We start from the raw sequence: 17,290 nt of genomic DNA, 5'->3' as shown, positions 1-17,290 counted from the left end.
ACAAGTCCAGAGGAGGGCCACAAGGATGATCAGGGGACTGGAGCACCTCCCGTATGAAGATAGGCTGAGAAAGTTGGGGCTGTTCAGCCTGGAGAAGAGAAGGCTGCGTGGAGACCTCATAGCAGGCTTCCAGTATCTGAAGGCAGCGTTACAAGGATGCTGGGGAGGGACTCTTCATTAGGGACTATAGTTACAGGACAAGGGTTAATGGGTTCAAACTTAAACAGGGGAAGTTTAGATTGGATATAAGGAGGAAGTTCTTTACTGTGAGGGTGGTGAGGCACTGGAATGGGCTGCCCAGGGAAGTTGTGAATGCTCCATCCCTGGCGGTGTTCAAGGCCAGGTTGGACACAGCCTTGGGTGACACAGTTTAGTGTGAGGTGTCCCTGCCCATGGCAGGGGGGGTTGGAACTTGATGATCTTAAGGTCTTTTCCAACCCTAGCTATTCTATGATTCTGCAGAATTCTTCATGTCAATGTCCTCCACAGTGTCTAAAAATAAACTCAAAAGCTTTTGGCTATGATGTTAGCAAAGAGACTCTTCTATGCAAACAGGTAGGATAAAACCTATGGTGGGATGATTATAAAAACAATTGTTCTTTACTGAATGAGTACTATGAAATCTAAGCTAATCTAATCTAAGCTTAGGCATTTACTGTATCTTCTACCTAGCTATAACACCCACTATTTTTTGAAAGTTACCCATACTGATAGTCATTCCCAATAAAGAAAAATAAAATCAGCTCTACTGATTGTGTCTTTCTTACCATGTTGTCTCTCAAAAATATCCAAGTAGTAAACAGATAGGAAAGACAATCAGGTCAAGCAAACCTGCAGAGATGCCTGCACAGAACTCTTTTTATCTTTAGCAGCTAAGAGGCAGCAGGTACCTAAGATTTTTGACAATACTATCTTTGCATTTAATAGTTTTGGTGATTTTCCTCTTCATTAACTTGCACAGGTGTTTTCTCAATCTGTGAAAACTTCTAGCATAATAATAGCCTACTGGAATACATTCCACAGCTTAACTGTGTATTTTATGAAGAACAGCATTCTTCAGAACTTACTTTTTGCTAAGGTCTCTGGTTGCTCCAAACTTTTGTCATTGGAAGACTCAACAATTATCCTTTATTTACCTTTCATGAATAACTTACAATTTTGTAAGATCTTACCCCTCTTGTCTTCCAAAGTAAAGAATACTATTTAGTAGTCCCTTATCTTTGATTATCATCTTTACCCTTTTATTCCTGTAAATTTATTCTGAAATAATAGAACTGCAATACTACGACATTTGGGAGCCCAAAGGTTTAAAAACCTTTGATAGAACTATATGAACTGGTCTTCTTTTGTCTACCTGCTTTGGTAACTCCTTTAAAAAATCCAATTTGAGACATGACTCTATTACCAAAGCTGTGTTGACTCTTCCTAAAAACACTGAATCTATCCATATGTTAATTCTTGTGATTACAAGAAGAGCTAAAAATTGTTGCAGAAAACACTATGCAATGGAAAACAACTCCGAACTGTACTGTTACCAATTTAATATTGCTCAGACATTCTCCAAACAAGAAATAATCAGAATACTTACGAAAGATGAAATTTGGACAAAATAATAGGTTTCTAAAACAGGATTTTTAGGCAAAAAAAACCACTCATACAAGTTGAGCTACATCCTTATAAAACTAAAACTTCAACTTACATAACTGGGTTTTGTTGCAAAGTAAAACAAGTCATTAAATTTTTAGAGTATATCCTAACCTGACTAAGTTTTTCCATGTGTGCAACCAAAAGAGGAAAACGATGGGCCAGAGCAGAGTCATTCTCAGTGCTGACTTGTTTAACCATTGATCGCAGCAATGCCTCTCCATCATAAGCAATTGGAAAGATAGAGGTCAGTTTTACTGAAGTATGGCAGAGAGCAGACATAACTGCAGCAAGAAGCCGGCTACTGGAGGTTTTGAAGTTTGCTTCCTGGATGTCCTAAAAACATAAACGGAAATCAACAGAATGGTACCGTTGCATTCCAAGTAAATGATGAACAAAGTAATTTTGAAACACACTTTCTAGTTCTATCACAAGAGCAATTTAGAGAGAGCGTTTCATATATTGATAGCTTTCCTGTTAATTTTACATTATCTTCTCTCACGAGCTTCCACTGAGATCTTTCAAATTGGAGTAATTAAAATTTGTTGATTGACATGCTTTAAAACAATAAACCAATTAAAAATTACTTTTGGAATTATGACATTCTTTGTATACAAAGCATGTATTTTAAATAATTTAATTAGAATAATAAAGAACCGATTCTTCATTGAATTTTTATATGCTAAATGAATTTCCATACAAATTCAAAAGGAAACTGTTTACATCTCACCTGAATCAATGCAAGCAAGCAACTACACTGTTTGAATGGGGATCGTCCATTCACAGTAAGCAAGACACTTAAAAAAAAAGTTGTTGATTGTAGAATAATATTGCCAGCTTCTCATATACCTTGCTGGATCAGAACACTATTGTTAACATTTAATAATGAGAAATTATTCAACTATTAGTAATGCGTATAAAAACCACCACATGTATGCTCCTAAGCAACATGCAGCAAGAGTAATCACATACAAAGCATGGTCTCGACACCAAAAAAGCAGGTGCAAACAGTTACCAGCACCACAAATTTTATTCAGTGTCTCAGAGAGAATTTTACTGCTAATGGAGACAGAAGTTCCTAAGCTCCTGTTCAACTTGTACACAACAGAATTTGAACTGCAAACTAGAAGAAACATCAAAAAAGGCTTTAAATACTGATTGGCTTATCTTTGTATAAAGGGAAAGCTAAGCTGTAGTATTTATTTATATCATTTTAATGTACCTGGTCCAAACAATTCAACAAGTCACAAAGACATGCCCACTGGAGAGCTGGTGTTGGATAAAATGAATGAAAACAAGCTGTGAATGTGTTATGACATTCCTGAAGAACAGCTTCTAAAAGAGTGAGAGGCTGACTGAGGTATCCTTGTGGATCATTGTCCAGCTTCACCATGCAATGATCAACTCCTTCAGATAAAATTTTTCTCAGCAAGGTTCTTGTTTTTCCAATGCAATCTGCTAATTTGCTTGTTTCTTCTACCACTGCCTTAGCTGTAGCTAGAAGGTTAGACAAAGAGGAGCATTAGACATAAAATAAACGAAACATTTTCATACTAAAATGCACATTGTACATGCAGATAAACCAACTAGAATTTAGCAACGCTGATAAAGCTATATTCAGTGAAACTAATTTCAGAAGGAAAACAATGAAGCGTGTTAAACTACATCACAGAAACCTGAATATCAGAAACTTCCAATTTTTCGGTCTTTCAGAATCACAGAACGGTGTCCCACAGGCAGAGGCACCTTCCTCTAGGCCAGGTTGCTCAAAGCCCCATCCCACTTGGTCTTACATAAGCACTGTTAACCTACAGCCATGAAAAACAGATACTGTCCTCCAATTTAAACTGTCCTCAAATTTAAATTGTGCTCACCAGCAAAGCAACTATGTACAAAACCAAACAAACAAACACTAAAAAACCTCAAAGCCCCAAATAGACCAAAAATCCTCAACTTTCAAGCCAAAAAAGAAATTAACTTTTAAATATACAAAAGTTAGTGTAAACATCTGGTGTTGGATGCTTAATTATGCAGATTATAGCAAGTGTCCCATTTCTGACAGCAAGCCTCTTAATTGTTCCAATAAAACCATCTGCGCAGGCAATTTCATCTGACAGCATACCATACATGAATACTTAGATCAAATTTTGAACCTTCTGTAGATTATTTGCTGATAAATATGAAACAAGCAAATTAAGAGGGCTGTGGTTTAACGAATACCTGATATTGGATATATTTCACAGGTGTAGACCCTCAGCAATCTCAGGCAGCAAGTGCCCACAAAACGCAACCTTTCTAAATCCAAAAGAGTAGCAGTGTATTGGAATCCTTTAAGTCCCCGAAGTTCTTCAACTCCCAGCACCAGTGTTGTCCAGCTCCAGTGAAGGATGCTCAATAAAGATTCAAAGCATTCCTATTCAGGTTATGAAAACCAGAAAAAACAGATTTTGTGGTAAAAACAAAAACTGAACTTTCAGCATCAGTGTAAGATGAGAAGCAAATAGCATTTATATCCGTGTTTATTATGAAAACATATTAATGTCTCTACACATCTACCATACAACACACAAATCCTATCTGCTTGAGAATAAAGAGCACTGAGAATGTAGGGAAGACTGCACTGTAATAGCATACTAAAAGCAATTTCTATATGTTATGAATGTTATATGTGTGTGGAAGTCTTCCAGTTATTTAAGATCTAGCAATTGTATTCACCTGTAATAGAGATTTTTCAATATATTTTACTTGCTTCATCTGCATATGAATAGTGTAATACTCACTTTTAACAGAATATATTTTTGTCATAACAGCGATGACTTATCAGGCCCATGTCCTTGTCTTTAAACAGTTAGCATTTGCAGGGTGATGGGAACTATATCATATTTACAGTACTTGAAAGTTCAAAAGAAGCACATAATAGTCCACAAAAACTCAGGGACTTAAAAAGTTTTGTTTTTCCAAAAATTGTTTTCTAGTATTATTAAGTATGGTTGATAGTTTCATAAAGTTGTACCTCAGAAGGCAAACTACAAGCATTTGGTATTGAATACTTTCAAGCTGCAGGTATACCTTCAAGCTGCAACAATCAAGTTAATTGTTCAAAAGTTAATTATAAAATATCTAATGCTTCAGAAAGCCAAAACTCTCCTCTTATCCCAAGTCAGATCATGAGGGATAACAGCAGCAAACTAATGAAGAGGAAGGATACAATATGAAGAATTAAAAGTAGTAAGAGTTCATAGCTTAGTGCATTTTTTTAAGCAAACATATATTAAGAGTAGCTATGATTATGCAAAAAAAAATTATTACTAAAAATGCAAATCATGTAGATAATATATTTGTAAAAGAAACCTGAACAGAAGGTAATTCTGATAATTAGAAAATACTGAAGAAAGGGAGAATACATAAATGAAAGCCAGGGGGCTAAGAAAATTGGGACTGTGTGTGGCCATATGGAAGCAGTAACTTCAATGTAACTATCTGTGGAGAATACTGACAGTACTGTAATACAGTATAAAATATAAACCAGGATGGAACTGAAAAAAATCATTGCTTGTAACACATAAGGAAGGGACCATACTTTAAAACACATGATGATTGAATTTGCCTTGTCCTGCACACTAATACTGCATTTCAATTAATGCAGTATTTCTCACAATTTGACTAACCTCCTTGTATGTGAAAAACTGCAGATTATCTTCTATTAATAGTTGCAGTTCACTGTGCCTATTAATACTCTTTTCCTCAGCATATGGAACTTAAATTGAATGCTATCTGATCCTCAGTGTACACTGGAATGTATCCAAGAGGAAGACAAATCTCACCAATGACAGTAATTTAAAAGCCATGGAAGACAGCATATAGTAAAGCTCCCTCAAAACTCAAAAAACCACGCTAATATTAATTGATTGGCAGGGAGTAAGGCTTGTACACTGACTACAGCCACCAAGCATGAACCCCCAAATTTAAGTAGGCTGAACTTTGTAAAACAAGTGTATTTCTAGGCTCTTACCCTCAGCTCAATATAAAGCTTAACATCTGAAACACTCAGGAAAAGTTAAAAGAAGACAATGTTATAAATATATAAAATTGAGATAAAAGATACATATACATTTCAGTTTAACTAACTTCTGCCTGATAAAGCAGACACAAAAATATCATTAGTTATTTCCACATTTATATCTTCCTGTTTTCCAAGTATGAATGAATTCGCAGGGAACACAGATTTTTTGATAATACTCACCACTGAGACAGTTCTGGCAAAAGATCTCTTTAAAATATGCACAGGTTCACTGGTTTGCTGTTTTCCTTTAGATGCACTGCCATCACTTGTTGGCAACCTGGAAGAGCAATTTAAAGAACTGACTTGGAAGTCTGCACCTTTTACTTTTAGCAGTTCTTACTGTTTGTATTATTCAAATGGAACAGAAGTGGAAGAAACTTTAAAGGTAATTAACAAAAAAATATTCAATTTCAGCATAACTTCTCCCAGTTCCTAATCGTTCTAGAACAGTAATGAAATATCTAAAATTCTGTTCAATTGACAGGATTATGACAACTGATAATAAAGTTCAGATTTAATTAACACATGAAATTATTACAAGTATTTACTTGTAATAAGATGACATTTTTAAAAATAGAAACATTATTTCTTAAAGAACAATAGTTTTGTGGAGGTAAAATATATATAGAGATACAAAAATACAGACAGCACTTATTACTACAGCACTTCTCCTTTTGTGCCACTCATAGTTCTTCAGCCATATCTTTCCTGGAATACTGTGTCCAGTTCTGGGCCCCTCAGTTCAAGAAGGACAGGGAATTGCTTGAAAGAGTCCAGCGCAGAGCCACAAAGATGATTAAGGGAGTGGAACATCTCCCTTATGAGGAGAGGCTGAGCGAGCTGGGTCTCTTCAGCTTGGAGGAGACTGAGGGGTGACCTCATCAATGTTTACAAATATGTAAAGGGCGAGTGTCAGGATGACGGAGCTAGGTTTTTTTCAGTGATGTCCAGTGATAGGACAAGGGGCAATGGGTGTAAACTGGAGCACAGGAGGTTCCATGTGAACATCAGGAGAAAATTCTTTACTGTGAGAGTGACAGAGCACTGAACAGGTTGCCCAGGGGGGTTGTGGAGTCTCCTACGTTGGAGATATTCAAGGCCCTCCTGGATAAGTTCCTGTGTGATGTACTCTAGGTTACCCTGCTCTTGCAGGGGGGTTGGACTAGACGATCTTCTGAGGTCCCTTCCAACCCTTGGGATTCTGTGATTCTGTGATTCCTTCAGAGGCACCCACTGCCATCTATCCATGGAAATCACTCAAATGATAATAGGTTATGCCAGGACTTTAAGTGCATCAGTCAAAATGAAGCTTTGCTCTGGAGAGATAGAGGTCTACAGACACAAAGCTTATCAGCCATAGCAAGCTGCTCTGATAAGAGACTCTGAAAAGGACATGCTTACAAAGGACATAGCAAAAGAACTGCTATGAAGAAATTCCAAGGTTCAGAATTAATGTGGGAGCAGATGGTTACATGTGTGTATATATATATGCATAAAATATAAAATTAGGGTTTGTATATATCTGAGGAAGTCTGAAAAATACAGCAATACAGCAAAAGAGCTCTGGCTTTTGAAAACAGAGCTACATAACGTTTAACATGAGAATAGTAAGTTTATAATTTATTGTAAAGGACAATTAGATGTTCCTTTGCTTCTTTGGATTATTTTTTTGCAGAATGGAGGGTTGGTGTTCATTAAGTTCATCTGTTTGATAGTATACTGCTCCTAAACTAAGGCCTACTAAATAGAATACTTCCTAACTAGTAAAAAAAAAGAATCATAGTAGGTGAAACCGTGAGGCTCTACAGAACTAAATGAGTCTCAGAACATAATATATGAAAAATGGCTGCAAGAAAAACTGTAAAGAAACAAGTGTTGTGATAACTGGTTTATTACATTTCTCGAAGAGACTAAATTTTCTTCAATTTTTTCAGATACTGATTTCCTTAGCCTAATGCAGTAATAATTTCATGGAACGTACACTTACTTTAACTAGGCTTCTATTTAAAAAACATGCCAATAAATTGTTATAAATAGATATCCAAATGTTACCTGTAGAGTAACTGTGGGATCTGCCCTGCATTAACATCTGTACCATTATTTGATTTCTTGGAACTTTTAAATTGAAATACAACACTGAAAGAGAAATAATCCAATTATTAGTCCAGTAATATTAAGTATCTCCTTTTGCATTAAAAAAAAATTAAAAAATAAAAAGAAATATACCCATCATCTGTAGTAATAGAGGCCTGTCCATGAGATCCACAGTCACTGCTGGGTCCTGACACTCTTGCCCAGGCAACATACCACCAGCCAGCTTGTAGGAGTACTGGTTCATCAAACATCATTGCATACTTCTCTCTGGGATAAAGAGATTTTGAAAAAGATACACATGAATTAGTTTTCAAATCAATCTTTAATGTATTCCACCCTGCTTCTAAAAAAAAAATGAGAATTAATGGAATATAGTTAGTAATGTCAATTATCTATTCATATGCAGAAAGTAAAAATATTTCATTAAAAAATACTTTAATAATTAGAAAAATAAATCAGAAGGACCTACAAATGCCTAAATCTAGCTTGACCTTGCATTTTGAAACAATCAGATATCAATGCCAGAGAGTAAAGAAAGACTGAGTTAAATTAACACACACAAGCATAATTACATTTAATACATGATACTGCAAACAAAATATTAATTATAAAATATTTATATTACTTGAATTCAATTCCATAAAGTTTTAGTAAATGACAAGAGCTTATATGTGAATTCTTTGGAATTACACATGAATATTTAAGAAAGTATGTATTTAGGAGTATTGATACATAAGAATTAAACCTAAAAGAAGTAGTCATGGATGATTTGAATGTTAAATTATTTCATAACAGGGAATGAAAAAGCAGCTAAAACGTGGCTAATCCCATCCATATGCACAAAATCTTCCAAACAGTAACTGCTTGTATTCTAATGAGCTGAAGCACAGTAACTCTTCTTTTGGTTATGATAATCTCATACTGCAGTAAGTTTAATGATGACAACACAAAGTTTAATGACAACACCCCTTTATGCTTGAAAGCATTTTTTTTGATAGAAGCATTCAAAAGATCTGCTGCAATGTCTTGTCTTCTCATCACAGGAATATGTGATTTGACTTTGATTTATACAAGAACAAGTGAGAAATGATTTTGCCTTCTTTTAATTTAGTGTCATAGTGGTCCGGTGAGGTATTTGGTGTTTTACTGCTTCACCCAATACACCTTGTGTGTAAGTTTTATGTCACCTGCTACAAGCTTCTAATGATGTAGATCATCTCTGATATTTAAAATGATTTTAAAATGTTCATAAATAGAGTAAAAATAAAGATCAAGAAGTAGGTAGCCATAGGTAAGGAAAACATCTTACCTAGCAGCACAATCATATGCTAAGACATCTGTTTCAGCAAGAAGGTCTCCATCGGTCTCATGGTCTCCTCCATCTGGACCCAATTCAAACAACTAGTGGAGTAAGAAGGTAAAAATATGTCTTAGGTGTTAGAAACCTTATAATACCACTTCTTCCTGTCTGGTATTCTGGAAACCGCCTACTTCTATTCCTTCTCCCCAGAAGTAATTGTCAGTTACTATCACTGACAGAATTGTGATTCACACAAATTCCCACCCGGAAGGCAGGATTTTATTACTATCATTAGCTGTCAAAAAAATAGCAAGTGACACTAACTCCCTCCCCACCCCCCCAAACCTTATGCCCAGATATATTCGTAAGTGGAAAAACTCCATTTGCAGGCAAGTCAAACAGAGCATTCAGGTAAGGCAAAGATGTGCAGAAAGTGCAGGCTTTTGTCATAGACTGAAATGCACTGAAGATCTACTAAACTTCTCTGGAAAAGGAGAGTTTGACTGTTTAGCAGAGCTAGTCAACAGCGTCATAAATGGTGACTAGGACAAAAGATGATACCTTTTGCAAAAGAACTTGGGTTTCTTATTCAAAAATAATTTTTGCAGTTTGAGGAGTTTGAAAAAGGACCACAACACATGACTTCCCTTGCAAACACCTATTTAATACACAGCTTATCCGCAGTATGACTGGCAATTCTTATTTTGGCTATAAGCTAATCCTAAACAACCAGAAACAAATTGAAAAAGTATTACTAGTGTGCTTTCACAGGCTTATTACCTTCAGTATATAAACATTAGTTATGGGTCATTCTTTTTTTTCTTTTTGTAAAGTTTCTTGGATTTCCTTATTAATTTGCAATATTTAATCACTGTGTTAAACTAGAATAAAGTACAGCTACTTATTCTGGATCTCCTGTTGACTTATGCAAATGCTACTGCTAAGCATATGCCATCTATTTCCCTAAAACAAACCTGAATACCTAGTCATCTGAAAATAGAAAAACTCAACAACCCACTAAATGTCAAGTAGCGACAAAAATGTATTCTAAATATATAAATCAGATCTAAATCTCAGATACTGGATCCTTCCCTTACATTATGTTTCACAGAGTTTCTGAAATCCTTATTAAATGCTGGAACAGAAATTACTCATTGGAAACCAGAGCTCTGTCATCACACCGTGTGTTTATGTGAGCTTTTTTATGCAACGTCAGGTTTGTTTATTTAAGTCAGCACACGTGCTCCAGCCCTAATCATTCTTACATTTGGTACAAACCAGAGTTAAGTATCTTTAGTGCCATTCACTCTCAGTTAAATAATCCCAGCTAAGAAGTTACAGATAAGCACTCTTTTCCTGGTTTTGAGAAGCAGTCCCTCATGCTAGTTAGAACCAGATGCAATTCTAGCTTGAAGCCCACACCACCAGTTTTTTGCAGGTAGACCTCCGAGCTTTGTATAAATAGATCACAGAACCTTTTAACCCACTACCATATCTGCTCAAGACACCTGTAAGATGGCATAGCATTTAATGAAGGTAAGACTGGGCCAATTCTTGACAAGAAGATTCTCAGATGTCTAATTCTCAGATGTCTAATTCTCAGATGTCTAATTCTCAGATGTCTATTTCAACCACCTTACCTGCATAAGTTTCATTACTTCTCACTGAAAAGCTGTGTTCTAGTTCTATTACAAGTGCTTTTAATGTACAGCAAACCACTCATTCATCAAGAAATAAGATTAATCAGGTTTTAGTTGGCATTTCTAAAGTTCTGATTTTGACATACAATATTGTTTAAAATCAAACTAAAAAGCTTACCTTTATTTTAGCAGTGTATTCACCCCTACCTCCAAATAGACCAAGACCACCTAACAAAATATCTGTATCAGCACAGAAACGGATAGCTTCTACTGAGTGGGCTGAATAACCCCAGCCTCCTCCATGACCTGCAGGAAAAAATAAAATTAAGAGCAAAAATACAGTTAATCTATCTTAGTCTTTCATTCTGCAAGCTGACTGGCTTGCGTTATGAAATTATGATGTGTACATACTTTCAAATCTGTTAACAACACTGTAGTCTTCTTTAGAATAAACTTTCATTACTGCTTGAGTCTCTTCTTCCATATTTGCTACACCCATTTTTAAGTCCTGCATAGCAGCTAAAGTATCAAGACAACCTAAAAGAAAGCAAAACCAAAAAGAAGTCAAAATTTCTCACTGTTGATTATAATCAGCAAAATGGAAATAACCAAATATGCGCTACCAAATATCATTGTAGCTTCTATTAGGTCAAGGGTCACTGCTGTAGAATCTCAAAGTTTACTACTGAAGATCAATTTCATTTAAATCACTCATTTCCTAGGATAACCGACTAATGTGATTAAATCTACTTTGCAACTTTTACAATGGTAAATAAATTACCAGCAACACCTTATTTTTTTTTCCTTTTTAGATTTTCCATATTACCAAAAAAAGAGCTGAAGTAGTAACAATTATGTGCAGATTTGAATGTCCCTGCCCCTAACAGATGGGGTTGGAACGAGATGATCTTTAAGGTCCCTTTGAACCCAAACCATTCTATGATTCTAATTTAAAATTTATCCCATATCTCACACACAATGAAGGAGGCAACACAAGGAACAGATCCCTCATCACAATCAGTGAGCAAGTAACCGAAAATGACTTCTAAAGCTGTGCTTTGAAGCACTGTGTATGTTGCATATGGCCAGTTTTCACATTAATATCATGGGATTATTTTTGTTTTGTTAGGCTGTTTAGACTACTAAAGGAAATCATATTAATGTTAGTGCCCCATTATACAAAATTAACCAGAGCAAATTCTAATTTCAGGTACTACATTTACTTCAAAAATTAGCTTATTTAAGATCACTTTTTTCCTGTCTCTTGGAAGCTCCAGGTTAATTTATCAGCATTGACTTTACTCTGCAGTCAAAAAAAACCCAAAACAGCTAAGAAGGTCTCTTGTTGACTTCTAATAGCAGCTTCCATCAGAACTCTAAACCCCTCCAGCACCATTAAGATAGCAGAAGATAATTATCTTGATTAAAAATAATGCGTAGTAGCCAGATCATAAGTGTTAAAGAGCAACAGTGAAATATTACAAAGTAAGATTTTAACTCAAAAAAAAGAGTCAGCTGTTAGATTAGGATTCACATATACATTAAGGGATGTATCTTTATTTTATCTAAGCTTCTGACTCATCAACTATAAATGTATACCTAGAATGTGCAAAGCTGCATGAGATCTCGTGGTTAGAGCTTTAGAACCAGTTGGTAGGGCAAGCTCTGGACTCAAAATACTACACCGGGATTGCATGTCTGGAGCTGAGGGAAGTCTGGAATCCGCAACTACTGCATTGTAACTCCACAGTTCCCTAGCATTTGGTCGAAACCTAGAGCAAGGCAAAACAGAGTTAAAAAAAAACAACCTTTCACCTACTAAAAAAAAATAGAATCTAACTGACAATTAACTTTTATAAGCAATTTAATGTAAAATGCAAATCATTACACCAAACACATATAAACTTTACCAGCACAATACGCTAGGAAACGGAAAGACAAAAACACTTTTAGTGTACTTCAAGTCAAACAGTATTACAAACTTACAAATTTCAGAAAATGTTAGATACTTTTCAAAGCTAATATTAATATGGTATAATCTATTAAGAAGCACGAATTAACTAGCAAAGTACTAGATATAATGGGAGTTGTGCTCAAAAATGAAAAAGATGCCAACTGAAAGTGAAATGGTTACCTTCAAATAAAAGTTAAAAACATCTTGAGATATCCAATATATTTTGTTTGGTCTTTTTTAAATGGATAACATCCCTTCATAATATTACAAGGGATTATAGAAAAGGGCAGCATAAACAAGGGACTACAAAGACTTTCTGTATTATAGATGAACGTGGAGAAATTAAGATTAACATAGATTAACATGGAGAAAAAGAAAATAAAAAAAGAAAAAAATATGTCATTGATGTCACTGTGTAAAAGGAAGAAACAAAACCCCTGGGAATGTTCTGAATAAGCACAAAAAGAATTTTGACTTGGTACGCTTTTCTAAATTGGGTTAAGATGGTCTAACTAACGAAGAAACAGTTTTGATGAAAAATATTATAGGAAACCGTATGTATTCAGGATTTCAATAAGTCAGCAATGTGCAAGTTTATACATACAGACCTACAAAATTATTTAACCACTCGAATTTCACTACTACCTGGAGAAGGTTATAAAGAAAATCTTTAAAATCTACATAATCAAGAATGCTGTCTCTCTGCACAGAAAAACAGAATTTAAAAAGGCATGAATAAAAACGTCCAGGAATAATTAATATACCAGATACTTCACTATTGAAGGGCATATTCATTAATGTCTCTCTCCTTTGTCTGTTTCAGTATTTCCTATTACATAAGAATGGAATTTTGGATGAATGCATCCAAAGTAGGATGCAAGTAGCCTACAGACACAATGATCTATTAAGGAGCTGATCCTACATGACACTATAATTTTCAGATGAATACAAACCAGCTGGCTCTCTGCTTTATTCTGTGATTATTTTTGTTTTGCCTAAGTCTTCAAACAGTTTAAACATAACTGATCACCTGCACTTGGTCAAAAGTCAGATTTCTATACCAATACGTGGCTAACATAGCTTTTAAATCATTATAGAAGAACTGGGTGTTACAATTCTGTTTTGGAACAAGCATTTTTGATCTATGCCTGCTCAAAGACTCCACTGAAAGCAACCACCCCTAAGAGTGTGAAATAAGTACAACCAGAATTTGAATGTCTAAGCCATCTAAGTAAGTATTTTTATGTTGACCTCCCAAAATGTAATAACTGAAAAGAATACAATTACTCTACTCCTTCTCCTATAAAGTCTTAACCAATAAAGAAGGATGAAGAGGTAAGATATAAGGCTGTGGAAGCTGGGTATGGCAAGAAAATTATTCAGTGAAGTGTTAAGCATATGAAAGCAAATGAGGGAAGAGTGAAAACAGTAAATAAGCTGAAGAGATTGGAGTTCTCCAAACATCATGAGATGGAAAAGAAAATGATGCAAAAAAAAAAAAGAAAACAAATATATTAAAAAAAAGGAAAAAAAAATACCAGGCAAGAGATGTTTGTTTCTGGCCTACCTGAACAAATCATCAGGAAAAAAAAAAAAAGTGAGAAAAGAAACATTTAAGACTAAATATTGTTCTTCATTTTCTAGGGAAATGAGCATAATCAATCTCCAGCCTCCCAAAATATTTTAAATAGGATTTCTATACTACAACTTTAATAGCTATAATCCACACTTGCCTCCAAATAACATCATAGACAGGATCCAGACACACACCAGAACCTTGAAGGTCTTCCTGCTCAGAATCATTAAATGTTTTGCAACTGCCATCTACTTTATTTATCAGAAGACATTTGAAAGGAGGAGGTTCTGATATTGAAGCTGGTACCAAACCTAGATCAGGGAGCAATAACAGCAGAAAAACATGAAGATTCCACTCATTATGTGGCATTAGTCTCAGACTAAAGCCAAAACACCACACAGTAGCAACTATTTGAAATAAAATTTACTCTATCCCAGCTGAAACCAGGACAAGCATTAACATAGCAGGGAAGAATATATATATTGTTACTGCAAAAAATAAACCACAGTAAGAATTAAATGCAAGAAAAGTTTAGATTTTTACATTCTTATTTTTAATAAAACTAATTTCTAAAGAAACTCGGATCACCATGTGCACTACAGACAGTCAAAATATCTTCCCTCCATTCACATTTTTGACCTGCTGCTCCTCCACTGTTCACATGACTGAAGCTATTTTTTCCTCTAATACTTCCATAAGCATTTAAATATTATAGAAGAGTTCTTGCCTATTATATGTCTGCTTGCAAATATCTCTGATGTAGCAAGCACATGAGAATTAATGAGAGCTTCATCGATCCTGAGGAAAGTCTGGTCTCCACTTGCTCCAATCCATGTTGCTTTGCGTCCATATTTGGAGCCTATATTAGGCATAGGTGCTGGTTTTGCATTCCAGTAAGGCATATCCAGAATTGGTCTACCAAGCTGACCTTTCTATAGAGAGAATACAGAATTAGTATGTGACACTAAGCCTCAAAGATTAACAAGTTATTTTGACAGTTAAAATATACAAAAGTAGTAATCTGGAAGAGATATCTTTCCACAAAATTACCTTCACAAAGTAATGGCTACTCTAAGTGAAGCACTACACATTTAAATACAAGGAACAAGTTATGACCACAAAAATATTAAAGACGACATTCTAAAACATGACAGACACAAAAGACACGAAGAAGTCATAAGTAGTTCTGTAAGAACAAGTATGAACAGTTTTGAAAAAAAAAAACCAACAAACCAACTTTAAATACTAGCATATTCCCATGAGTAAGTATTATTATTATTATTTCCTTACTGAGAAACTTCCAAATGTGAAAACCTGGCCATCCATTAGGAGAATAGCTGTATGGTTGCTCCCAGCAGTAACTTGTGTACTAGGACCTGGTAATGCCTGCACCAAAGTGGGACATCCTCTATATCAAAATAAATGAATTCTGTATTAATATATGTTTATGCAACATTTAACACATACATTAGCATTATAAGGATTTTAATCACTGTGAAATGTATTCACTATTTCACATACTACATGGAATCAGAGTCAATCAACACCTTACATATTAAAGAAACAGAGGTTTTAAACACTGTACCAGATACTTAAGTTTATGCCATCTTGTAACAAGGAAGTGGACCAAGTACACTCTCTTCAGCTAAACTCAAATTAGCATAGAATAAAACCAGTTAATTTAATATATAGTTGTAGGATTCCATTAATATTACTGTAGTTATATACATGTGTGTGTATGTACATGAAATAGACTGCAATGAACTGCAGCAGTAAAAAAATTCTTTTGTGAGGATGCTGGTGAAACACTTAAAAAAACCCCCCAAACTATCTGCATTATGAAGAATCAAAAGCCTTATGCATTTAGCACACCAATACAATTACCAGAAGCATTATTTATGTAGCCTTCCTGAGATCACTTTCTAGGGAACTATAAAAGAGAGGACTACCCACCTTATCAGCTTTCTAATGAATTATTATAATGCAATAGAATAGTGTGTTATTCTCCATTTCTAATGGAGAATAATGCATTCAAAACCTGCTCTCCATTAAAATCAGACTCAATAAAGAACAAACCTCTCCAAATGGTTTTCCAGAAAGATCTGAAATTCTAATCCATGTGTCTCACAGGTATAATAAATCTCCTATTCCAGTAAAAATAATGGAAAAAAACCTCAACAGGATGATCAAAAAACAAAGAAAGAAAACCTGAAGTGATGACTTGTAATACAAATAGCAGAAAAGGTAAAAAAAAAAGGAGATATTAAAACTTAAACATAATCTCAATCCAACAAAGTGAATAGAAGCCTACAAGAACTGCACCAGACTCTGAATCCCATAATGAATGCCTACCTAGACTTCAAATTTATTGTGCACTTAGAAAGAATGTGAAGAACCAGTTATTCCCAAATAACTCTGTGTTTGGGAACTCTAATCCCAGAGAACAGCAGCGCTATTTAAACTTACTTTGAAACACACTCTTTCAAAAGTAAATTAACCTAAAATAAGAACAGTTTGTCTTATGATGGAATAAAAAAAGCCAAGTGTCAAACCACAATCATCTAGTGACTGCTTAGCAGCTGATGTGCAAGAAGATAGGTTGTCTGCATATTCTGATTTTGGCTGAATTGCAGGTAGAACGTAAGCTGAGAAAGTAGGAGAAAGGAGAGGCATTGTGTTCAGCAGGGAAGGACAGATAATATGTGAACATCCAAAGATGTGGAACAGAGGAATGTAGCATGAAGACAGGTTGATGGCTTGAAGGAGGAGGAACACAGGTATACAGAAACAAATTATTCCTTTGTGGTGAATGTAGCTTCCAGTGGGCAGTTCTAGTGGAGACGGAGAGAGTGAAGAGCTGCACAAAATCTGGTAGAGGATGCACAACATGACATTCATATATATATTAGCCTTTTATGGACTACAGGCACATGGGTTTGAACATCAGTAAGATTATACACAGACACACAGAGCAAGTTCAGCAGCACCAACGATGAAATATCTTAAAACCAGAAAAAAA

General features: G+C 35.1%; 1 protein-coding gene across 1 annotated transcript in view; it reads right to left on the bottom strand.

Moving 5' to 3' along the window:
• The window catches only part of MYCBP2 (MYC binding protein 2), a 191,813-nt gene that overhangs the window by 87,514 nt on the left and 87,009 nt on the right, over window positions 1–17,290 (bottom strand). Inside the window, exons 21-33 of the mRNA XM_061367719.1 lie at window positions 15,562–15,679; window positions 14,999–15,203; window positions 14,429–14,582; window positions 12,341–12,513; window positions 11,153–11,278; window positions 10,920–11,047; window positions 9,111–9,202; window positions 7,934–8,068; window positions 7,760–7,843; window positions 5,888–5,984; window positions 3,865–4,057; window positions 2,867–3,141; window positions 1,759–1,980 (exon numbers count right to left, since the gene is read on the bottom strand). Of these exons, the coding sequence (XP_061223703.1) occupies window positions 1,759–1,980; window positions 2,867–3,141; window positions 3,865–4,057; window positions 5,888–5,984; window positions 7,760–7,843; window positions 7,934–8,068; window positions 9,111–9,202; window positions 10,920–11,047; window positions 11,153–11,278; window positions 12,341–12,513; window positions 14,429–14,582; window positions 14,999–15,203; window positions 15,562–15,679 (2,002 nt within the window). The remainder of the gene's footprint in view (window positions 1–1,758; window positions 1,981–2,866; window positions 3,142–3,864; window positions 4,058–5,887; window positions 5,985–7,759; window positions 7,844–7,933; window positions 8,069–9,110; window positions 9,203–10,919; window positions 11,048–11,152; window positions 11,279–12,340; window positions 12,514–14,428; window positions 14,583–14,998; window positions 15,204–15,561; window positions 15,680–17,290) is intronic.

Source organism: Neopsephotus bourkii, unplaced genomic scaffold (genome assembly GCF_033783945.1).
Source record: "Neopsephotus bourkii isolate Nb327-2 ecotype Australia unplaced genomic scaffold, CSIRO-AGI_Nbou_v1 NB_1394, whole genome shotgun sequence".
NCBI lineage: Eukaryota > Metazoa > Chordata > Aves > Psittaciformes > Psittacidae > Neopsephotus > Neopsephotus bourkii.
This window is presented reverse-complemented; position numbering and strand designations above follow the sequence as displayed.